The sequence below is a fragment of the Notolabrus celidotus genome, chromosome 7 (assembly GCF_009762535.1).
Source record: "Notolabrus celidotus isolate fNotCel1 chromosome 7, fNotCel1.pri, whole genome shotgun sequence".
Taxonomy (NCBI): Eukaryota; Metazoa; Chordata; class Actinopteri; order Labriformes; family Labridae; genus Notolabrus; species Notolabrus celidotus.
In genome coordinates, this window is record NC_048278.1 from 6,618,056 (window position 1) to 6,644,197 (window position 26,142).

Sequence of the window (26,142 nt, forward strand, 5' to 3'; positions counted from 1 at the left end):
TGATTTAGGCTATGTGAGAAGTCATTTGAAGCTTGGAACATGAAAATGTGTAGCAAAGAAATGCTCAGTAATAGATTTAAGTTGCAAAAAGTTCACTGAAACGGTTAATTATTGGTTGCAGTTTTAGGACCAGAGAAGTTTGAATGTTTGACCCCCTCACTTACTCTTGTCTTCCTAAGTTTGAAAATTAAGCCACTCTGGGAGAAGAGAAATAAATATTTCATCATTTATTTTTGTTTAAAACTTCCAGCTCTACTTCAGCGCTCTAATCATAGTACAAAACAGGAAAGTTGCATGAATAAACTGTAGATTTCGGCTGTTTTCTGAAAGCAATAAGTTCAGAGCTGTGCTCCCACGTTCCCGAGATGTGAAATACGTTCCTGTTGGCCTATATAGCTTGCAGAATGGGACTCACTCTTTGAGTGCCCTTTGGTGCAATCTCTCCCCCCCTCCTCTGTGTGTGTGTGTGTGTGTGTGTGTGTGTGTGTGTGTGTGTGTGTGTCCTTTCCTCCTGTGTGCCTCTGCTCACGTACACACCCTCCTGGAAGGGCATTGTTAACTCAGAGTATCAACGTAGAGCTTTTCAAATACCCTTTGCCTCCATTCAGCTGAGCTCAGGTCCAGTCCAGACTCCAAGGTCAGAGTCACTCTCTTCTGCTTCAAAATTTCAGTCCAGACGTGACTTCAAGCTAGTATCACAGATCACCTGCCTCCCCTACTGCACTTCATGTGACTATATTTTAACTTTTTATGAGATTATCATCACACGGACTCTAGTTACAGTATATTTAAAAAAAAACCCTGAAGGTATTTAAGACTGTTTTGGGCTGCTACTCTTGAGCACTGAGGCTAATCTCTTCTGCAGCTTCATTATGCTCGCTATGAATGATGCACTTGCTGATTACTCAGCTGACAATTTGGTTTTTTTTCCTCTGGCTTCCTGCCTGGCATATTAAAAAGATGAGAATAGAAAGGAGTGAGAGAGGGCTAATAACCATGTCCCCTGGTGTCACCCCAAAGTGGCTGACAAGGCCTCGCTTGGCTGCACGGTTAACAAACCAGCAATGTGTTTCACTCACTGCTAAATTGGAAGTGACGGAGTAATGTAGAAAAAGCTTGGAAATGCCTTTTTTTCCTCTCAAGTGTAGTTTTTCTTCCATCTACAAGTATAATTAAGATATTTTTAAACTCCATGAATGCATCTTTATTACATAAAATATTCTGTTTCGTGAGCATGTTATTACTCTCCTTATGACACACACACACACACACACACACACACACACACACACACACACACACACACACACACACACACACACACACACACACACACACACACACACACACACATATTAGTGTCAGAAACGGCCGGTCTGATGAGAGGTAAATGTAAAAGCTTGAAAATGTGAAGTGTGTGCAGCTGGTGGGTCTCCTCTGACATTTATAAGAGAGGGAGGATTGATGGGAGTGTGTTGGCTGCGACCCAGGACACTCAGCTGATTGGATGTAATGCAGAGGAACAGAATAACAAAGATACATAAAGTAACCAGGGCTCATGATGCTCATGCTGGTGCTTGGGGGTTAATTTATGTGTAATCAGGTGTGTGTGTGTTATGATGTGTACACAACAGCCGGTGTTCCTCATCCTGTACCATGACCAGTAAGACGCTGTCGCTTTAATTGGGCGTAACCCTTTGCCCTCTATCCAACCTTTTATTGACTGCAATAACTGGGTTAAGGTATCAAGTGTCCTTTTGTTAGCCACCTGAATTAAACATGAAGCATTTATGTGACTCAATTTCATGAAAGAGAATGAATTATTAAGACATCACAGACGTCCAAGCTTCTAGACATTCATTGCTTAGTAAGGGGCAGAGACCTCGCTCTTGCCTGGAGTGTTTTTATTTTGCTGTATTGGGGAGTTTCCAGGCTTCAACCCTTGGGTGATTGATGTACTGTATTTCCTCCTGCAAAAAACAGTGCATAGGGTGTGTTGTTGGGACCCTATAGAAATGGGGCAACCATGTGAAAGACTGTAATAATGCTTACAAAAGGAAGCAATTGGTGTCTTTGTATTTGTATGGTGACATTATGATGCAAAGGCAGCAAGATGAAATGAGATTCATGTGTGAGCTCACGGGATACCCGAAAGGAAATGAGGTTCAAACATGACACCTTGAGGCACTCTTGACTAAAATTACTGTTTATAGAGATTTACTTCAAAAGTCCTAAAACTGATGAAGGTTGACATTTTCAGGGTCTTTGTAGACTGTTTAAAAGAGGTTTCTTATTGGACTGTTTGGTCATTTTTGACTATATACAGTAGTTTTCGGTCCCAATTAATCATGTTATGTCGTAAAGTTGCTGTATTTTTTAGGCTACAATCAGTGATACAATCTGGCTCCATAGTATATCTCTTTTAGAATGCTGTAGCTAATAAACTGCTAAATAAGTTTATATTCAACAGCTCAGGCTGTAGCTCAGCATGTGGGGACAAGAGGGTCACTGCTTCTTTGTCTTAAAGAGGTAGTATACTGTGTGATGTTGTGTGCAGGGGCGATACCATAAGATGAGGATCGTTGCAACACTTTGTTGACATTTTGCTTCCTCTTGAATTAAATAAGACACTCTTCTTAGCTGTAGCTACCGGCCTGTATGTAATTTATATGTGCTGCCTCATGCTGTGTGTTTATAGGAGTGTCAGCTATGCTGGGGAACCTGATCTGTGTGGAGCTGCTGGCAGTAGAAACTTGATCTTTGTGACCCTGATACATGGACAGGAGGACCAGCCCGGCCCCCGGCCCTGCTTTGTTTGTTGTGAAAGGCTCTTTGATCAAACAAAAGGTTTGATGCTGAGAGAGTTCAGATCTGTAGAAAACTAAATAAACTGTATCGCCATGATTTGGGTTTTTTGTTTGTTTACCCTTTGTTTGATTTAATGTGCGGATATTTTGTGAAAAAACATTAAATATAACTTGAAGAGGAATATCTACAGTATGCAGTATGGGGTGGTGCAACACTCGCTACTTTACGTTATATCACAGATGCACCACATGCTAATGCAGGTCTAAATGAAAGGCTATTTAAAAGATGCTAGTTTTTCATAGTTGGTTCAATAAACAGCTGTTGTGTTTGTTTCTTGGTTTTAAATCAAATGTGTATCTGACTACAGCCATCTGTGAAATATATTCCCATCTAATCTTTCTTTCCTTCTTTATGCTTTCCCTTTCTCCTGTCATCAGCTGTTTGACCCATCCCCGCCTGATGACCTGGAAGCCTGTGTTGTCTCCCTGAGCCACCAGGGGGCCTCAGTCCCTCACCGGGACACCCAGCTCTGAGTCCACCTTCACCCTGAACCCTCCAGCTCCTGTCAAGCTGTCCCACCCTGCTTCCTCTCCCATCTCCTCTTCTCCTCCTGCTCCTTTTTCTCCTCCCCCCTGGCCCCCGCAGACACACCTGGACTCCCAGTCAGCCCTCTCCCTCCATGAGGGGCAGGGGGAGTTGTTGGGGGCCCTGGATGTGGCCCCACAGCCTTTTCATTTGGATTCACCCGGGAACTTCAGGGATCTGGGACAACGACAATGCCATGATGTGTCTACTTTAACGGGTAAGTTAAGATGAGGTGTAAAATCATCTTTTTGAGCACATCTTAAATACTGCAGGCATGAAAGGTTTATTAAAGTGTTTACAATAGTGAACTCTTATCAGTGAGAGAGTCACAGATTGATCACCAGAGGGCAGTGTGGTGCTGAAGCTGTCAGATCTGGTTATTAAAGTGTTTTCTCCTTCTGTCTTTTCAATTCTGATCCATAAACATACACTCCTTAATTATCATGCAAACACACAACAAACACATGTACTAACAACCTCTTCCCACCCTCAGACCTCTGCTCAGACCTGCCCGAGTTGGAGATAGTGAGCCTCCTGTCAGAGGGTCAGCCCAACTACACTCTGCGAGCAGATAGTGTGTTCGGATACGAGAATGAGGACTGGCTGCAGACCCCTATTCTGCAACCAGAGGTCGTTCTGGGACTTACACACGAGCAGATTGAGGAGACACTTAAGTACTTCTGTGAGTGCTGTTTATTTACTCTACACATACCGGTTTGTAGATGGGCATTACTCAAGTTAAGCCCTGCTCTGTGATCCACTAATGACTTTTAACCTTTACTTCAGGTTCAGAGGCCACTTTAGAGATTTTGCTGTTTCTATATATCAGCTTGTTTTTACTGTATTGCTGCCCTCTTACTGGCCTTCATCTTTACAGACATTTTACAGTTGGTAGAAAATCCTGATTAGTTTAATTTACTGTATTAATGCAGCCTTTTACATCATATGGTCATATTTATCAGGAATGTTTAACGATGCAAACAGTGTGTCTTCACACACACAAAGAGGACAACCCCAATTCCATAAAAATGTGGAAGCTGTGTAAAGTGATGATAAAACTGATTTTATGTTTAGCAAATCATTTAAACTCAATATTTGATTAGAAATATGCAGAAACAACAGATCAAATGTTGAAACAAAAAATGTGTATTGTTTTATAAAAAGTATAATTCAAAATTTGATGCACAAAGTGTCAGGAAAGTTGAAACAGGGACAACAAAACTCTAAGAATGTTGTCTCCTGCAAAAATGAACACCTGGACGAACATCTGCCAGCTACCTAGGTTCATTTGCAACACTCTCAGAATCCTTTTCCTTGCAAAATTGCAAATATTCAAAAAAACAATCTTCTACACCAGGGGTTCCCAAAGTGTGGGTCGGGATCCCTGGGGGGGCACGAGACACAAATGGGGGGTCGTGAGATGTCTTCTAGAATGTTTTTATTTTCTTAATTATCTAAAAATAGTACATTTTACACATTATAGAAAAAAAAATCGACAAAAATAGTAGCTAAACTTGAAATAAAACCTTGAAAATAGAAAATGTAATGAGTTTTCTGCCTTTCTTTTTGCTAGATGACTCCTAAGTTTAGGGTTAGTGAACAGTTAATAATCAAAAGCATCAGTAGCAGTAGGTTAATTCATAACAGCACAGGAAACACAGACACGTGCTCATATAGGTTGGCTAATTTTCTGCAGACCAGCTAAATGAAGCCACATTAAATCACTTCGAGGGACAGTAGGGGTCGGGATTTTTTGGTACCTATTTTGGGTCACGGGCTGAAAAGTTTGGGAACCCTTGTTCTACAGGACATAACATCATTAAAATATTCAAAGAATCTGGAGAAAACCCTGTTCAAAAGGGATAAGACTCAAAACTAATACTGGATGGCTGTGATCTTCAGACTCTCAGGTGGCACTGCATTAAAAACAGACATGACTCTTTAGTTGAAATCACTGCATGGGCTCAAAATAACATGTAGTAACCACTGTCTGTGAACACAGTTTGTTGCTGCGTCGACAAATGCAGGTTAATACTCATTTGTAGTCCCCGTTCAACACGTTCAATCTCTGCAGCTTGGAAGTCATAATGTCTGAAAGTCATTGATGCAATTTTGATGGTTTTTCAAGAAATGGATCAGTGTTGTATTTTGCCAATGCTTGGACAATTCTAAAAAGGTGGTATGAACATGATTTTGAGGCTGCTGTACATATCATCACAGTTTGGTGGAACATTTTCTAAATGTTGTTAATTGATCCCAGCTAAGGATGTAAAGAGGACAGCACTTCTAACCAGTGGCACATTATGGGCTATAATAGAGTTGATAACTGCAGACTGTGAACTCTGTTTTTCTTTATGGTCTCTGTTTGCAGTTCACATCAGTACATGAAAGTCATCCCTGACCAGTGAGCTTCATGAAAATCCTCACTGATACACACATTTGCATTTTCTTGTTTAATCCAGAAATAGATAAATGGATTCACTTCCAGCAGCATTCCTGTTCTCTACATTTCTTCCTTTGGTCGCTGTTTTTCTTGCATTCTCACATTTTAACCAACAGTTGGATTGAACCTAAGTCTGTGTTTATTTTGAATGGAGTGTTTGAAGCCTAATCTCCTAGACCTTTTGCTACATTTTAGGCACAGATGTCAAAAGTCACCAAGCCGATTAACCTGCTGTCACTTGGCAACTTGAACAGTTTCCGCTGGAGCGCTGCGGAGGAAATACCTCAATGAGCAATCTGACACAACCAAGAGCAACCCAGAGAGGGCGTATTCAAAGTTAAACAGATTGTCTAGACTCGTGGGGTGATGAGAGGTTGTCAACTACTTTAAGACTTGGTTTTGTATGTGGGTGCATTATTATGTGGACATCTAAAGAGCACTTTGATCTGCTGCAAGATTTAAATTGAAGAAGCAAGACTTAGAGATTCTGCTCAGTAGTCATAACCCGGGTAGGGTGTGATGTTTGAATTTAAAAAGACCCTTTTGGTTCTGGATTACATGCAGAGAATTCTGCATGTAATCCAAATCACTTTGGAGAATTTGGCCTCCAAAGGCAGTAAACTAATAATAATAATAATGCAATTTATTAAAAGCGCCTTCCTTATAATAATAATAATATAATAATGATAACTTTATTTATATAGCACCTTTAAAAACAAACCAAAGTGTAATTCAAATAGCAGAGTAAGCAATTTGACAAACAGGGAGGAGAAAATTTGATCAATGCAAAACAAAATGCAAGGCAAGAGGTTAAAGGGAATACACATCAATTCAACAGAATGGAGTGGTGTGACAATGGACCAGTAAATCATTGTCGAGAGGTTTTTCAGGGTAAATAGATAAAAATTAATAAATAGATAAAAAATACATAAAAAATGGAGATGTAAATAAAAGTATTAAAAAGGCAATAAAAGAGGTTTTCAGAGTAAAAGGACAACATCACATCTGGAAAATTAGAAAAAGTGCAAAGGATGAATTAGGAACATTAAAATAATAAAAGAAAAATAATAATAATAATAAATTAAAACAATAAATAATCAAATACAATAATCTAATAAGATTTAACACAATGAATTAGTTAGATAAAAACTAAAATTAATAATAACATAGAAGTAATAGTGGTTAGAAAGATAAAGTCACATAAAAGCTAGTCTAAAGTAATCTAAAAGTTTAAAAAAGAACAATATAGTAATTAGGCTGATACAGTGTTATAAATAAAGATAAAATTAACAGGATCAGATACAGAGAAGTGAAAAGGAGTGAACAGAGAGAATATGACAGTTTAAAAAGATGTGTTTTTAGATGTGATTTGAAAATGGAAAAAGAGTCAATGTTATATGGATGTCTGGTGGGAGGGAGTTCCAGAGAGGGGGGGGCAGACTGGCTGAAGGCTCTGGACCCCATGGTGGTTAAGCGGGCGGGTGGTGTAGTGAGGTGAATAGAAGAGGGAGACCTGAGAGTTCGGCTGGGTGCGTTGATGTGGAGAAGTTCAGAGATGATGAATGTTTTTATTATCTGTAAGGTGACCTTGGCTGAATTCAAAGGTGCCCAAAATAAAATGTATTATTATTATTATTAGAGAGGTATGGAGGGCCTTACAGGTGAGGAGCAGGACCTTGAAATTGAAGCTGCTGAAAGATGGGAGTCATGGTGATGATACGAGGAGCAGAGTTCTGGACCAGTTGGAGTTAATGGATGGATTTGAGAGGGAGACCAGAGAAGAAGAATTAGTGCTTAAAGAACATTCAGCACACAGTTTGAATGTGCAAATCCATTTTTACTTTGCAGGACACCTGGGAAAGAAAAGAAACTTTGCTCTGCTGCACTGTTTTCTACAAACATTTCACCCAAAAGCATGGCATCATTTTTAGATCCATATATTCAACATCAGGTCACAATATGGTGTATTAATATGCAAACATCTACACTGCACTTTTCCCCCAAAGAATCAAACTTCTCACAATTCTACCTCTATGGGACATTCTTCTTAAGACTGTGGAGCTCTGTCCTCAGCCGGCTTCGTTGGCTTGTCTCAGCTGCTGCCAAAACACGTGGTCCTATCTGAACCAGGACAGTCTAACCTGTTTCACACAGACTGTGCCAAGCTGTGCCAAGCCAACTGTCTGTCTGTGTGGCTGTAGGCTTAGGTTGCTGTTTGTTTATGGTGTTATTTACTCTAGTTTACTGCTCTCTCCTTCATTCCGTCTGTTTTTGTTTTTACTCTGCGATCGTTGTATCCAAAGTTCACCAAAAAATCATTCTGGGACTTGAATGGGGCAAAATATTGTATTAAGTAAGTACATTTTATTTAGTATAGCACCTTTCATAGAATAACATTTTTAAAAAAATTATGTAGTTTAGTTATTTTATTTTCCAAATAATTAGTTAAAGTTAAACTAAAATATCTCATGTTAAATCGTCTTAAAACCTGATATGATTTTAGATACTGACTGAATAAGCCCAACCTACATATCTTGGAATAACAAGTGTAATGAGGAAATATTTCAGAACATTTATGAGCTCTAAAATTAAAAATTACCCACTGTTTCTCATTACATGGGAAATCACCCCATTCAACTCAGATGTGCTGTTAAATGGAGAGTTCATTGGTCTGGATTGTTATCAACATTTTCATCAGCATGTTTTGCTCTAAAATGATGAGCAATGTAAGATAGAAAACACAAGTTCTATATATAAGGTATGTCTTTATAATGTACACTACCAGTCAAAAGTTTGGAAACACCTTCTCATTCAAGGGTTTGTATTTATTTTAATTATTTGAAACATTGTAGATTAATACTGAAGACATCAAAACTATGAAAGAACATATATGGAATTATTGAATGAACAACAAAGTGTTAAACAAAGCAGAATATGTTTTATATTTTAGATTCTGTAAAGTAGCCCCCTTTTTCCTTCATGACAGCTTTGCACACTCTTGGTATTCTCTCAGTCTGCTTCATGAAGTGGTCTCCTGGAATGGTTTCTAATGAACATGAGCCTTGTCAAGAGTTCATTTGTAGAATGACTTGCCTTCTTTATGTGTTTGAGACCATCAGTTGTGTTGTTCAGAGGTAGGGTTAGTACACAATAGATAGTGCTATTTGTCTATTGTTGTAATCCAGATTATGGAAAAACCAGATTATTTCATAGTTTTGATGTCTTCAGTATTAATCTACAATGTTGAAAATAAATAAAAACCATTGAATGAGAAGGTGTGTCCAAACTTTGGACTGGTAGTGTATCTGTAGGCGTGAGGGTCAAAATATTATGAGTTGAAGTGTCAGAGCGCTCAGATAGCAGGGACATGAGTTAGAGATATTGTGGTTCTTATCAATATGTTATTCAAACTTAATTTTATTGCTTTTGTTTTGTTACCAAATACCCCTCATGAATTTATTTTTGTAGTGGTTAAAGTTAATTTTAGATTGATTTCAGTCATCCAGGTGTGTTCAGAACAGATTAAATCAAAGCACACTTCTGGAGTATGAATTTCTTTCCTTTTTATTCTGGGCAAAGTCCTCTGAGCACAACTTCCTCATAACCTCTTTTCCATGGAAACTCTTCTGCTGTCATTGTACTCCCTTGTTTACTTTAACTGGTTGAAGTACCACTTCTGAGGGAGAAATGATTCAAACCTCCCATGGGATCATTTGTGCTGCTCTATGTGATTTTATTCTGCTGGAGCTAGCAAATGCTTGCAGAGACAAAGCTCAGGAATAAAAAAAAAAAAAAGATATAACATATGGCAAAAGCTGCATCTCTACTCTTCTAGCGTGCAGCCTTTGAACTGGAAGGAGTCCGTTTGTGGATGAAAAATTAATGAGGAGGTGAATATTTGATTGTTGGAAAGCTGCTGTGTCTTGGGTAGCAACTGCAAGGGCAAGGGGTGAACAGAGGGTGAAGACATTCAAGACGGAGAACATGGTGAGCAGGTGGAGGATGAGTCTAGTTCACAACAGCAGCATTTGAAGAAAAACTGATTAGGAATCCAATCAGAGGAAAGGAATTACAACTAAGTACAACATTGCACAGGGTGAAACTGTCACTCTGGTCGCCTCACTATTCGAGGAAAATAGGATTTATACCGACTATCCACTCTGATGAAGGGATCCTTAGATCTTCAGACACAAATCATTTATACATATCATATATACATACAAATCATATATTTTATTGTGGTTTCCTCTTTGTGGTCTTCAGTCCAGACACTACATACCATAAATGTTCTCTTTTTATTGCCTCCATCAGACCCTGAACAGTGGGTGTGGCTGTGTCTGCAGCAATGTGACGCAGAGCCCTCACTCTGTCTAGTGTTACGTATAAATGCACTGAACAAGATCAGCCATTGGCATGGGTGGACCCTACCATCTCCCTCAGATGTAGAGGGGTGGGTGGGCTTAATACAGCATCCTTTTAGACTGCATCAGCTGCCCCATCCTGAATTATTTTTCCAATTTCAGCAATATGACAGGCATCTGTTTGTGCTTGGATTAAGTCAGTGTGGTCAGTATCAGCATTTGTGGCTCATGGTTTAGATATTTCTTCGTCCTTCACCCCCCTACTCTTCCTCCCCTCTTCTCTTACCCGGTAGTCCAACGTGGCCAGGTGCACGGAGGCAGGCATGACGACAGATGGCTTGTACAGTCTGAGGGGATTATACATTAACACCAAGGAGCTCAGATTCTCTTGCACACACAAACACAGGTGTATACACCCACTCAAGCAGGCTGGTGGATACGGTTCGCTCCATCACACCAGCCAGCAGGATGATGCTGAAGACACTACCTGTGTGTCTCAGCGCTGAAACCACACAGTAGGGTCAGAAGAGCAAGGGATTTAACCGATTGACGGGGAAGCAGAGGGCACTTTTTCTTCAGTCACCATGGAGGTGTGGAGCTCCTCTGCCTCTGAGGAGGAAGAAGAAGAGAAGATCACTGCAAGTGCAGTGGAGGAAGTAGTGGAGGAAGTAGTGGAGGAAGAAAAGAAGTGCCAGAACAGCAATAACAATAATAATAATAACAACAACAATGGGAGCCTTTGCAAGGAGGTGACACAAGGTGAGATGAGAAACTGCGTGATGAATGAAAGAATTAGAAAGGTCTAAGGGTCAGATGGATGACCTACAGAGCTGACATTTAAATAAGACAGACAAAGGCATGAATTACAAAGTGTCACGGTTGTGGTTATCCTTCCCTGCATGTCAGATACTGCTGTTTGGTGTAGTTAGCTCCACTTTGCATTGTCATGGTTTTGTTATCTAAGTGCTTAAATACTTAATAGTGCACAGCGTGTGCTGCAGGCTGCAGTGATGTCACTCAAGGTTCATCATGCAATAATGAACCCACTCGGGCTATAGCGCATGTCATAATATAATTTTATTTAAACGTAAAACCTCAGATTATTTTCAGTTTGATTGTAAATGTTTCCTTTTAATCTGGACAAGGTCATTGAGTCTGTGTGTGTGAGTGTGTATGAGTGTGTGTGTGTGTGTGTGTGTGTGTGTGTGTGTGTGTGTGTGTGTGTGTGTGTGTGTGTGTGTGTGTGTGTGTGTGTGTGTGTGTGTGTGTGTGTGTGTGTGTGTGCGCGCTGCACCAGCATACTGAAGCCCTGTGCACATGTAAGCAGTTTTCTCAGCTGGTACTGCAAAGTTTGTTCTTATATGACTGATGACATCAGAAACAGGTCGGACTTTATGATAACAGCACAGCGTTTTAGTGCTGCAGATTCAGCTGTCTTGGATATCTTCCCTCCTGACAGGGTTTGACTCTGAAGATAATGAAGCTTTTGTAATTGGAAAGAATTGAATTAGCTCAATGAGATTGGAGGAATGACCTCTTCCTAACAAATGATTGCCGTTAAAACCTTCACCAATGTGTTCTGTGGTTCATGAGGACAATGTCTGCAGGTGCATATGCTGTGCTGCTGCTGCCCTAGTTTCAGTGCAGTATTGGCAGGTGTCATTGATTGTCCTGTATGACAATGTGAGACTTAAATTAGAGTCAATGAACATCTAAAAACATTTATTTTATTAACATGTCATTTGAAGGTTGTTTCTGTTGTATAGTGGACAGCACTTTGTATAAATGCAGTTTATTTTGTCTTTTTTCTTGAATGTAATGTTAGTTGTACATCTTAGATTCAAACCCTGATCTGTTTCTGTCAGCAGGGCTTCTCCTCTATTCCTTCTTTGTCTATTGGGCGTTTTTTGTCTGAACGGGCATGTGGCTGGGAGTACTGCGACACGGGCACCTCTCCAAAAAAACAGGACACTCTGAACAAACTCTAGCCTCTCTGTTATGCAATAGAATAAATAAATCAGGCAGATTTTAAGTGCATGTAACCTCCCGTCTCCTTTTGTACTCGCGTTATTATGTTTGCCGCGTTTATATTGTTATGTATATTACTAATGCATCATAACGTACAAAATAAGTGCACCTACGTCAGCGAGGGTGTAGGTGCAGTATTAGGCTAACGGTCCAAGGTTACTGCCTGGATTAGGCTCATAAAGAAACCCTAAAACCTCGAGCTGGCAGCACAGCATCTCCTCCTCTGATATGCTCTACGCCTCGGCCTGCAAGTCAGGAGGAAAAAGACTGTGGTACTCTGCCAGAAAAGACTTTATCATGCTGAAAAATGCATTCATCCAAGTAGATACTAGCCTTCAAGATACCAAACATCCCACCAAACATGGTACTTAAATGAGTATTACATCATCATCTATGAATGAACAGGAGTAGCACACATGGAGAGACTGACATGAAGTTATTAAATGTATTATTCTGCGTGTGTGCACAATACCATATCTAAAACCTACTGACGGTCCTGGAGCTGTCTTTGTTTTTAAAAAAAGATCTAATCCACTTACAGACTATAATAGGATTTACGGAAATTTAACTATCATCTGATTAACCTTTGTTTATATATTAATAGAATGTAATTTGATTATACATTTAACAATTTAGAGCCCAAGAAATCCATACACTACTCTAATAATAATGATTATTTATCACTGTGCAGAGTTATTATTAAGGATGAGTTCATAGATAATTTTTTTAATTGTAGTTTAGTGAATTTTAAGAAGATGGGATGAACTTCAGATATCAAAATCAAATGTAGAACTCTGTTTTTCATGAGGATCTCAATTCAAACCCTAAAAGGGTTTTTAGTGTAATGAACAAAGAGTTGCAGGAGTTAAGCTTTCAGGTTCATTCTTGATTTTGAAGAGGCTCAATCAGTTCACCTCAAACTCTATTTAGGATCTGTTTGACCACATGACAGGATCTCAGTCAGCAGATGGCTTCTGCCCAATAGTCAAGTAATCGTAGATGTTTAAGGAACCTGTTATCTTAAAAGGGACCCATTGAGACGTGGCTAGGGGCGCTGCAGTGCGTGTGCGACCCAGCAGTCCTCCTGTCCCGGTAAATTCAGTGAAAATACTGACGGCATTGCCAAACGAGCAAACCAGAGGATCTACTTGCTGAGAAAACTCAACCCTTTCGGTGTCAGCAAAAATATTTTATGTTCCTTCTGTCAGAGTTTTATTGAAAGTCTCCTAACATACTCCTTCATATGTTGGTTTGGCTGTCTCTCTGTGAAAGACAAGAAATGTCTGAATGATATCATCAGGCTGTGCTCCAAAGTCACTGGAGTCCAGTTTAAGGACCTCTGCTTCCTTTGGACAGTGCGTGTGGTCCAGAAAGCAAACAGAATTTTGCGCCAACCGAGACACATTCTTGGCAGTGAATTCAAAATCATGCCCTCAGATCGGCGGTAGTATTCCGGTGAAAAAAACAAACCACTATGCTAATTATTTTATTCCTTCTGCCATAAGATTGCTAAATGCACCAAAAGCAGAATAAATCGGGAACTACCAAGCATCCCGCTCTGCTGTACGGTCACTGGCTGTGGTAGTTGCTGGTGTCACAACGTGTTATTTTATTTCCTTTTTCCTTACTGTATATTTTGTACTATGGACAGGTTGACTGTAAAACTGAATTGCCCTTCGGTGACTGATAAAGTATTCTGAATCTGAATCGTCAATACTGGCTTTAAAGTTAAGAATTAGAAGTGAGAGTTGATGTGATTCTCAAATTTGGACGTTACAATCCCTGATTTCTCATCATATATTACGAATATCATAAAAGAGAGTATCCACAACCTACTTTTGTGGATCAGGGTAGTAAAAAAGTAACCCGGTGTTTTGGGATTCTTTGTCTGTGGACCTCTCGATACTCGTTGTTCTCTGATGTCCTCTGGCATTTGTACCGAAAGGCGTTGTATTGTATATTGTGTTATTCATGACTGCTTCCACTATCCTGCCGTCTAATCAGTTAAAATGGAAACATAAACTCCACAGCAAATTACCTCACATCACAGTTGACAAGATGTAAATTATGTATTTTATGGTCTGCTGCTGTATGCTGTATATGCAGTAGTCTTGGGCAGAAGGCCAAGGTTGTGTTCTCTACATCAGATTGATTACTCCCTGATACTGCTATTTCATCACCCTGTTTCTTGGCCAAATTCAAGACCGTTGATCTAATTACTTTACTATATGGCAACCTCCCATCTCTTAAATCCAGCTAAGCTTTGTACCAAAGTAAGACAGCAGACCTGAAATTGATTTAAAGATATGCTGTGTCATTTAGATTTATCGCTTGCAACTTCTGGTATTTTTTTCTTCCTTTAAGAGAGACAAACCAGCTGCAGAATAATGATATACTGTATATCTGTAGTCAGGGTTTGCTTGGAATGCCTAAAACCTACAATAGCATTAAGTATTGCAAAAAGTAGCAAGAAACTCAAACACATAGTTTGCTGATGGGTTCTTTAAACCAGTGATTCAAACATTCATGTTTTTCTTTCTTTTAAGTAAACATACAATTTCATAGTGGCTTTAATTAAGAAACACACCCCTCCAGTGACTGATCATGGGAACTTCTGCTTCCATCTGTTTGTTTACGTCCACTCCAAAGTGGACGCAAACAATCGGATTTGAACCGAGTTGCAGGTCAGTAGTCAGTCAATGTGTTCTTGTCCATGCTGTTCATGTCCCGCTGCTATGAACGCTGTCAGATAAGCTCCGGCTGTGTCACAGGTTGAGCTATATTGGTGCCCGGGAGAAGGAGGTCTTAATGGGTGTCTTATCTGGGCTAAAAAGGATCAGGCTAAGAGGATCAGTGTGAGGCCGACCGCATGGAGATGTTGTGGTTTGTATCCGAGGAATCTCTAAAAAGTAACCAAACCTTTACAAGGCTTTCATTCATTCAGAGAGAAGCAATGTGAAAAAGGTGTAAACCGTCATCTATTCAAAGTTCAGCAGACTTCTGCAACAAAAACTTTGCAAAGAAAAACAAGAAGTGGGACTTAAAGTTACTGTGATCACATGTGATTGTCAAGATATTTCTCTGGACTGCTTGGGAACAGAAATGTCTTCTTTCTTCATAAAGTAAAATCAACCTGTATGCTCCTTTAGGAACAAAACCTGTCCTCTGATTCTTCCTGTCATATGCATGCAGGATCGATCAGTTGCATGTTGAAAATTGAAGTAGATCTATCGAACTGAAACACTTCCCCCAGCCTCACTTTTTATTATTACTGATATTTTTTTTATTAGCACTCAGCAGGATTGCAGTGTCACAGGATCCTCTGCGTGTCCTCTACAGCCCTGTGTTCACTTCCATTCATTAAACCCCCTCTCTCCCTCCTCCCTCAGTGCTGTGCTCAGACAGAGTGGGCCAGGTCACCAAGACATATCATGACATCAAGGCGGTCACCCACCTATTGGAGGAGGTAAGAGAGAGAGACGCTCAAAGCAGATGAATGGGATTATGGGGGGATTATACTTATCTGTCTCAGTGACCACCATCCTTGTTGACCCTTTCTGCTCTTTTGTGTCTGTCTGCACCAAAATAAGAGGGTACAGAAAATGTGATTAGGAAAAAAGCCTCTATTATATGCGTAATATCAATTGTGTGTCCCTTTTGCAGAAAGAACGGGATCTCGAGCTTGCGGCGCGGATCGGCCAGTCCCTCCTCAAGCAGAACCAAGAACTCACCACGCGCAATGAGATTCTGGATGAGCAGCTTGAACTTGCAAAAGAAGAGGTAGAAAAAAAAGAAGTCATGATTCACACTTTCAAAATCACAATGAATACATAATCACTGTTAGCATTGTGGAGCTGCTACATTCTGGAGAGCTTTAGTCACATGGATGTTCTGTATTTCTGCATTTTCTAGATCGCCCAGCTTCGTCATGAGCTCACCATGCGAGATGACCTCCTTCAGTTCTATGCAAGCACCGAGGAGATGGAGAATGCTGAAGCACACTCACTGTGAGTTTACACCATAGACTGTATACTGCACATAGAGGCTTAAGAATGAAACCACTGGTAATATTTATTCACAACATTTAATATTCTGTTTAAGTGAAGGTTTGTGATTCAGTCTAGATGTCCTTCAAAATGAATAAAGATGACTGTTATTCACTTGACTAATTATATACACTACCAGTGAAAAGTTTGGAAACACCTTCTCATTCAAGGGTTTGTATTTATTTTAATTATTGTAAACACTGTAGATTAATACTGAAGACATCAAAACTATGAAAGAACATATATGGAATTATTTAATGAACAAAAAGTGTTAAACAAAGCAGAATATGTTTTATATTTTAGATTCTGTAAAGTAGCCCCCTTTTTCCTTCATGACAGCTTTGCACACTCTTGGTTTTCTCAGTTGTGTTGTTCAGAGGTAGGGTTAGCACACAATGGATAGCCCTGTTTGACTATTGTTGTAATCCAGGTTATGGCAAAACCAGATTATTTCATAGTTTTGATGTCTTCAGTATTAATCTACAATGTGGAAAATAATTAAAATACATAAAAACCATTAAATGAGAAGGTGTGTCCAAACTTTTGACTGGTAGTGTATAACTGATATAAGTTATATCAGGAATAGAAACAGTAACGTTCACCACACAGAAAATAAATCTGTGACAACATCATTTAAACTGGCCTGCTGTAGTTATTCACGGATTATGAATGAGATCTATGAATGATCCCGATCCTCTGCGCACTGAGTCAGTGTGTACGTAAACAAACGTCAGAACATCTCCACTGATCCTCTCAGTGTTTCATACTGTCTGCTAAACTCTTTTCCATCAGCAGTTTATCATAACATGTCATACATTATCACTTTTTACATCACTCTTTGAATCGTTTCCATCACAGCGGTTTGATTAACTGTGTGAGCATATTTCTTATCTCTCACTCTGGAAGAAATAGTTGATGGTTTTTATTTTTGCCGCTCAGATGTGTCTGTAAGCTGAGTTTTCTTTTTCCAGATTAAAAACATAAGTTGATTTATGTGTTTGTTTTTGCAGGATGAAAAGGAACAGTTCATGCTCTTCTCTCTCCAACTTCGTGCACTATGACTTCCTGCAGCAGAAACTAAAGGATTTAGAAGATGAGAACCGTAAACTGCGGTTAGAGGTGAGCAACACTGCAAAGTTCTCACACTGAATAACATATAAAAAAAAGGTTATAGTACACATAAGGTGAATATTCTTTTTTTTTTTTTTAGACTTTATTTTTCTTGTTTTGTACAAATATTTTACAAACAACACTGAGAACATAAGACAGACAGGGTCATCATCATGAGTGAGTAAAAATGCTTGACATGATATACCACAGTAAGGGACAGAGAGGAGAAAAACAAACAAATAAACAAACAAACAAACAAAAAGTGGGGTGGCTAGTTGTGTTATTCAACAGAATGCAAGTTCAGTTCTTAAGTTTCTGAGAATTTCTTTAGAATCCTTAAGGTCCTGTCAGTTCAAGGCTGTCCACAGGAGGCACAAACAAGGCATTTTCCACAGCAGAACATATGAAAATATAGACATCATTGCACATTCATATAAGTTGTCGAGTTCTTCCAATATTTTTCACCTTTTTTCGTTGCATGTCTTAGTTAGAAAGTCATTTGTTCCATACAATACATTTCTTGAATAATTTATTTCCTTTCCTTGTTTGTTGGGGATTCTTTATTCAGCCATTTCCTGGTTATGGCTTTCTTACTACCAGCTAATAGTATCTGTAATAAATACCTGTCCTGCCTTTTTAGCCCAGTTGGTACATTTCCCAAGTATATGACACTGAAGTTAAAAACAAGCTCTGAAGCAATCATAGATCTGATCGTGTTCACTACATCTACCCAGTAAGACGTGATTTTAGGACATTCCCAAAATATATGAAAATGACCAGCTGACAAACAACCACACATCCTCCAGCACTGAGCATGCTCAAGGTGAATATTCTTTAAATAAAAACAGCCTTTAAATTGTCACAGCTGTATAAAATGTAGATACTGTTACTGTTTTTGGAATGATTAGTTTTAATTTTAAGACGGTTTATGGGTTAGAAACTGATTGAAGGAAAAAATATTCAACTCTCAAATCAACTCAACTTTATTTATATTGCACCTTTCATACATATAAACATGCAGCCCAAAGTAGAACAGAATAATAACAGAGGGACAGAAAACAACAGGAATGGTAAAATTATAAAAGGCATGATTATAAATAAAAAAAATAAAATAAATACAGTGAAATTAATAAAATAGGTAAGAGTAGAAAGAAAAGTTAAAAAGTAAGGTAGAGTTAAAAAGAACAGATGACTACAAGAAATAATAAATATATAAATAATTAAATAAGATCAATAAATGTTAAAGCAATGATTAAAAAGGTAAGTCAGTGCAAAAGTCATAAAAGAATATATTAGTAGAATGTGATTCCTATGCTAAGTTCAGTCAAAATCTGGTGCAGGAGCAGAGGTTGTGTATCACAGCTTTTTAAGTCACTGACTTTATCTTTGCAGGCCAACGAGCTCACAACAGAGACGACAAACTACGAGGAGCAGGAGCAGGAGCTGATGATGGTGTGTGTGGATGAGCTCTGTAAGTGTCACAGACGAGTTTCATCTCATGCAAACAATGCCAACATAACCAATTACCAGTGTATTTATGGGACATGTGTGTGTTTCAGCGTCTGTCAATAAGCAGGTAGTTGACCTGTCTGAGGAGCTGGCACGAAAAGTAGAGGACTCTCTCCGACAACAGGAAGAGATCAGCTCACTGCTCGCTCAGATTGTTGACCTGCAGGCCCGATGCAAAGGGGTGAGAGACGCACGCACGCCCACGCAGATTTTCTTGTCAAGGTGTCATTGATCAGCTTACATAAGCGGCCTCTTTTTAAAGAGGGATGTAATGGATCATTTTAAACCTTTGCTGTGATATGTTTGGACGGTCTCCATAAATGTTTATCTAATCACCTCTCTCTGTCTCTCTCTCTCCAGCTCACCAATGAAAATGAGGAACTCAATCAAAGCCTGAATGCCTCCCGCGATGATCAACAAAAACTTAAATCAGAGGTAAGACACTTTAAAATCCCTTCAGAGATGTCTCAGGATAAACTGTCAGTTATTGATAAAGGAATAGACACAGAGAAAGAAGGTCAGAAGACACGATAGTTCATAGACAAAACTTTTTGAATCTCGTACTCGGACTACAAAACAGATAATTCCAGGAGTGAATGTAAATTCAACTCATCTTTCAGTCCTGTCCTTGGTGAACAGGTTGCATGCAGATTTGTCAAACAGTGTAGCCTTGCTTTCTTTAAATGGCAACATTTTATTGGTTGAATTTGCCCAGTGTTAAACTATTCCCAGATTGTTTATATATTTCTAGCTCTGACTTGTATTAAATCATCTACTTATACTGCACTGTTGTTTTTTGCTATTACCAAATGACACTCAAAAACAGTAGTTGCTTAATTTAATCAGTTTTATGTGTAAAGGGCTCAAATATAGTATTTAACCCTCCTGTTATGTTGCGGGTCAAATTGACCCATTTTAAAGTTCTAAAATCTGAAAGAAAATGTTAAAAGTATTTTTTCGCTATGAAACTTCTTAAGTTTACTTCTTAATTAGCGTAAATAACATATACAATGAAAATACCTTGCCCAAGGACACTTTGGCGTTTGACTGCAGGAGCTGGGATCAAATAGAGACGGGGGGGGGGGGTAGACAACAATACGGAAGAGTCTCCTTGCAGAGGACCATGAACACAGATAAATACAGTACAAAGCTCTTAACCCAGACCTCTCCTGACAATGTCCCAGAGCCCACTCAGACCTCGGTCAATGTCTTCTAAGAGACCAGCAGCTCTCTGCATATTTAGCAGGTCAAGGTAATCCTCCAGCCAAGAGTCCTTCATGAAGCATGCTGGCTTTCGCTCCTTCCAGTTAAGAAGAATCAGTCTTTTAACCGAAAGGTACCAAAGGGCCCAAAGGCGTGTGACAGCAGGGCTAGTTTTAGTCTGGGGCTTATAGCCCAAAATACAAACAGAAAGGGAGAAGAGAAGAACAGTATGCAAAACCTGTCATGACGGCATGCACTTCTGACCACAATGACTTAACAGCAGGACACTCCCATAGCAAATGTAGTAATGAGCCACGATGGCCACAGTTAAACCAACATAAAGCAGAGGCATTGTCAGACATCTTTGAGAGTCTTACCGGTGTAACATAAGCTCTACACTATACATACTTAAAGCACGATTTCCTTTTGTTTCATGTCTGCAGCTATGAGAGGGTTTTATGTGTGAGAAACTCAAGGACTGAAGTTTGTTAGAAAGGGACACTGATACAGTAGATAAGACTGGTATATGCCCATTATTTACTGTGAGAGCCCTCACACAGTTACTTGAACAGAAGAATACTTGAACATTTTTCTGTAGCTCCTATCTTGTTAAAGGCTGAACAGGTTCCTGTGCTTCAGTTTGATAGAAGTGTCTCCCCCTGTCTGCAGCTCAAGGACCTGCAGGACAAGTACTCTGAGTGTGAAGACATGCTGCGGGAGGCCAGAGAGGACATCAAGAACCTGCGGAACAAAAGCCTCCCCAACAGCACGGTGCAGCGGTACACTGCGCTGGCCTCCGTCCTCCCCATGGACTCTCTGGCTGCAGAGATAGAGGGCACCTTCCGCAAAGGCCTTGACAACCCGGCCCCCACAGAGTACAAGTGAGTCTGTTGTTTTATAAGAACACACACACAGGGAAGACTTTAATTTGATTCCTAATTAAATAGAAACAGGACAGGGCTTTAAAGCTGCTGTAGTTTCACACAATCCCTCAGAGTTTCTTTTTGCCAGTAAGACATGAATGTTTGTTTTTACCACACTGAGCACACAGATGGACAGCAGACAAACAGTGATGCTGCAGGGCCGGTTTGAGAGCTTTCGGAGGGTGTTTTCATTTTTGCTACTGCATCACTTTTTGGAATTTTTTTTCAGTGGCCTCAATCCAAGCTGTCTATGGCAGTTACTCCATGCACCAGAGGCTCTTACTTTTTATGTGACTTTAATCGATTCATACCAACTGACTTAGAGAAAATAGAATACATTAAGAAAAAGATCAAAAAAAAACAAAAAAAACCCTCCATCCTAATCCCAACCGCGACCCCAAACCCAACCCACAATCCTAAGGTAAGAAACACAATGTATGCAACAATAATAATAATAATAATACAAATAGAAATAATATAAGATAAATAAATGAAAAATAAAAAAGAAGTTGCAGAACTAACTGAGGAAACACTCTCATGGTATCTTAATGAGGAAACACTGGAGGTAAAATAAGAAGTTAAAACTCAACACAGGAAATTAAACTCACCAAAATAAAATACATTTGTAAGATAATAAAACACTAAAATATTAAACCATTAAAAGAAAATAAGATGCTATACTTAAAATAAATAAATGAAATAAAATAAAATTAATAAAATAGAATAAAAGTAACTAAAATTTGAAGTAGGTAATACATGAATAAATAAATAAATAAATAAATAAAACTGTTATAAGAATGAATGAAACTCAGTTAAAAGTGAGACTAAAAAGGTCGGTCTTGAGTTTGCTTTTCCATGCAGCCCGGGCTAGGGTGTTCCACAGACGTGGGCCATGATGATAAAAAGCTGCCTCACCTTGAGCCTTCGCTCATACTTTTGGTACCATTAAAAGTCAACTACCTGAAGACCTGAGTGCTCTCACTGGCTCATATGATAAAAGCAAATCTGATAAATAAGAAGGAGCAAGACCATTAAGAGATTTAAAAACCAATAAAATAAAATTAAAGTCTATTCTAAAAGATGTGTGAACACTGCAGGTCCGGTACATTTAAGTCATGATTTGTGGATTTTTAATTTTGATACTAATGTTTGATCCAGTAAATGTTGCTAGATTGAAGACCAAAGTTAAAGTATTCTTACATTCTTTCAACTACACTTTGAAAACAACAGTGATCAAATTATGGATTTGCATCAGTTAGATTAGGTACAAAGTTTTATTTCCACTCATGCCCTCTGTCCTCCTGCAGGAACCATCCGTGGCGTGTGTTTGAAACAGTGAAAGTAGTGAACAAGGCCGTGAGGTTGCGGTCTCAGTGTCCCTCCCCGGGTCTGCCGGGCTCCAGCCCTCAATCCACTCGTTCAAGTTGTGCCAGCACCCCCAGAACCAGCTACTACGGCTCGGATAATATCAGCATAACTCTGGAGGACAAGCCCAGCTCCAGTAACTCTCATAGAGAGGACAACAGGTGGGTTTGTGTGTGTATTCAGTGTGTACATGTAATGTTGTAATGTTCCATATTTTAAAAAACATAGAATCTTGTCTTAAAGTGAATACATTTTCTTTTTCACTTAAGGCCACAATGATTAATCCTTTAAAGGTCTGCATATGTGAAGCTGTTTCAACACTGTCACATCTTGTCACCACAGCGTCAGTGGGCCAAAACGTCTGGGCCAGCCCGGCACACCAGGAGGCCATGACCTTGAAGCGGCGCTGCGCAGCCTATCAGCTCGTCAGCAGAATCACTCTTCAGAGCGGCCTTTCTTCGACGTAGAGAGGGAGCGTAAACTTCATGCCTTGGTAGCAGACTGCGAAGAGGGTGAGGTCTCCAGCGGCTTCCTGACCCCCAATGACAGCCTGCTCTCCAGCCCAGCAGCATCCACAGGCACCAACTACTCAAACGGCAGCTCACGACACTCGTGTGGCTCCTCTGGTGGATCCAGATCCTATCTGCCCGACCGCCTGCAGATTGTCAAACCTCTGGAAGGTAAAATCTTAAGCTTGATTCTGTTTTATTTCTATTCCTGGAGATTATCTGAACTTGTGTGGACTCAAATATCAGAGTTTCTCGGTAAATACATGTACCTGTATTGTAGCATTCTTAACTTGCTCTTCCCTCTTACTGTGCTTTCTTCAGGTTCAGTGACTCTGCATCATTGGCAGCAGTTAGCCAAACCAAACCTTGGCGGCATCCTGCACCCACGCCCTGGCGTACTGACGAAAGACTTCCGGGAGCTGGAGGTGGACGTGCAGCATATTTACAGTCTGAACGACCTGGAGGAGGACGAGCCTGACCTGTCACAGATATCTGGAGCTCATGGCATGGGTACGACATGTTTTAAGTAACTCCAAACTTAGTTACACACACATCTTGACTGTTTTTTGTTGTACCTGTTCATTTCATGTAGCCCATGTTTCTTACTTGGTCTTCTTTCCGTCTCTCTCTCCTCTCTCTCAGACAGGTAGAATCTCATTCAATACGTTTCTTCATGTGTAGTTTATTTTGTGTTTTCTCCCTCCATGACCTCACAGTCTCTCCATCTGGTCCAAACCTCCCTCAGACCTCTCCCACACATACCATTACCACCTGCCAAGTCCTCCAACCCTCCCTCCTCATCCCCTCATTCTCCACTAGGTAAGGTATACACACCGTATGCATGCAGTTCACCCTGCCAGTGCCTTTGTTGGGGTGGAGGTGTGGGGTGGTGTTGTGTCTGTGTTTTTTCCACAGGCTGACCAGGTGAACTTTCTTAGAAGACTGAATTAAATTTTAGTTCAAGCTGTAATTTTTATTTAATTTTTTTACAATGGACCTCAAAGAAACTCCAGAAAAGAGCAGTCTATGTTCATTCACCCACAGCCTTTTGGCTAATTAAGACTTGATGTGAATATTCGACTCAGTTTCTACTCTTTACCCTCCACAGTGACAGGAAACGCCTGTCGAGGCTCTTTCTCCAACTTTAAACGGAGCCTGAGCGGCAAAGTAAGAGTAAAGGGTGATGGATTTATGATGCTTGTTTCACAGGAATTGCGTGGCACAGCATCATGTTTGTTTTTCTAACAGCATCATGATGTGAAATGAAGTCGTAGCAGTCGACCAGAGACTAAGATGTTTGGTGTAAGCTAACTGAAGTGGTCGTGCTCTGTGCTTCTTTTTTACGCACATCTTCTGCCTCTTACTAACCCTTTACCTTACACAGTTCAACATCTCCTCGTCTTGATTCAATCCATGTGTGTTTGGCATGTTACATTACATGTTTAATGTATTTTCCCTCATAGGTTTTCACCCCGGCATACCATGAGATCCTGATTTTTATTTTCTGCCATGTTAACATCATGTTAATCACATTACAGACACTAATGAACTCACTGGAGCTGTTCTCTTTGTCTTGTTTATGATTTGTGTTTTAAGCTTGCATGTGAGTACCACAGGAGGAGATAAGTTTGGACTGTTTTTTGTCTGATTATGTTTTTAATCATACATTTCTTCTTGTTCGCAGCCTTCGCTCTTTCAGCCTGCCACCTTCTCGGAACTGTGAGCTCATGAGCACTTCATCGCCATCTCACACGCAGCACTTTGGCCTCGGAGGCCAGATCACCACATCCACCACCACTACCATGACCAGCACCACGAATGTCAACACGTCACGACTGGGACTTGTGAAGTTGCTGCAGGAGCGCGGCATCTCAGCCTCTCCTCAACGCCATCACAACCTGAACTACAACAAGAGCACTACACCTTCACAACGCTCATCATTAAAAGACAAAGGTGGAGGTTCAGGATCATCAGACAGAGAGGGTAGAAGGAACTTTTTCAGTTTGAACCTGGTGGCGAAGCTTCAGGGTCTGGGGCTGCACAGAGTGGCAGCCTGGGGGATGAAGGAATGACATGAAACAGACAGACGAACGTTCTCTGAAGCTTGAAGAGTGCTGTTCACAGGTTAACTCCTCCCTTATTCCCAGGAGTGACTCTGTATCATAATTCAACTTAGCAGTTCAGAGCTCACAGCTCTGCTGTTTGTTCACAAAAGCCACAAAAAGTGCTAGAGCCATGAGTAAAGTTGTCTGTAGTGTACAGTAATGTTATTTTCTATGAATCTGTGTACAGTAGTTGTGTGTGCTTATCTTCATCTCAGGACAATCTCCTGATCACCTGATCACCAGTGTATTTGACTGCATCGTGATATGATATACCTTTGTTTTGCACAAAAAAAGAAACATGAAGAAAACAATATTTTTATACTTTGTTTGTGATTATCATTGTTCACATTATTCTGCCACTGGTTTAAAAAAACAAACGTATCACCTGTTTTTTCTTGAGTTAGCAAAGACACGCATCAGTTATGTATGTGTGTGTAACATCACCATCCTTTGGGAGAAAAGACCACATGCGGGAAGTTATCAGTTGAAACCATAAATGAAATCAATGCTGTCACATTGAAGAACCTGTGAATGCACTAAGATACACTCCAGTCTTCCTGCTAAGGAGAAAGGCATGCTGAGCTTAACACTTAAGAAGTCAATCAAAAAGCAAAGACACTGATTTCCTGTAGCCGTGTTCTCTTCACAGAGCTCCTGTTGTTCTGGCTGCTGAATCTTGTGGACTTTTCTCTTGAGCCAGAACTCAAATGAAAAAATAGCTTTGCCATGCTACATCAAAGACAGTCGATAGGTTGTTTTTTTTCTCAAGCAATATGTCTGTAAACTTTACTGCTGAAATTCTTGCTTGTGCTGTATTTAATGTCATCAGGGATTTTAAAATCACTGGGATACAAATGAACTCAATATTTTCTTTGTGAATTTTCATTGACGTTATTTAAAGATGAGTAGATGAGCGGTTGTTTTATTTAAGCAGCATGAAACACTTTAAAACAATCAGCTGTAGCAAAAGGCATAGGATACTGTAGGTGAAAAGGGAAGAAATCATAAACACAGGTTGTAATGATTTGTGTTAAATCAACCAAACCACTCAGCACTGCTGTTTGTTCTGTATTGTGTTTGCATCACAGCTGTATATATGTGTGTACAATTTTTCCACCTGTGGATAAAACTTTGCATTTCCATTGAA

The 26,142-nt window shown here is 39.8% G+C and overlaps 1 protein-coding gene across 1 annotated transcript; it reads left to right on the plus strand.

The window, feature by feature from the left end:
• Positions 1–1,656: 1,656 nt before the first annotated feature.
• On the plus strand, positions 1,657–26,142 carry si:dkey-28e7.3 (trafficking kinesin-binding protein 1). The gene is made up of 16 exons (XM_034687273.1): positions 1,657–1,663; positions 3,299–3,610; positions 3,887–4,075; positions 15,615–15,691; positions 15,889–16,005; positions 16,138–16,232; positions 17,282–17,390; positions 18,774–18,852; positions 18,941–19,071; positions 19,251–19,325; positions 20,763–20,974; positions 22,324–22,542; positions 22,724–23,061; positions 23,212–23,400; positions 23,607–23,709; positions 24,575–26,142. Exons 1-16 carry the CDS (start codon positions 1,657–1,659, stop codon positions 24,960–24,962), a joined length of 2,640 nt encoding a protein of 879 aa, XP_034543164.1. The 3' UTR covers positions 24,963–26,142.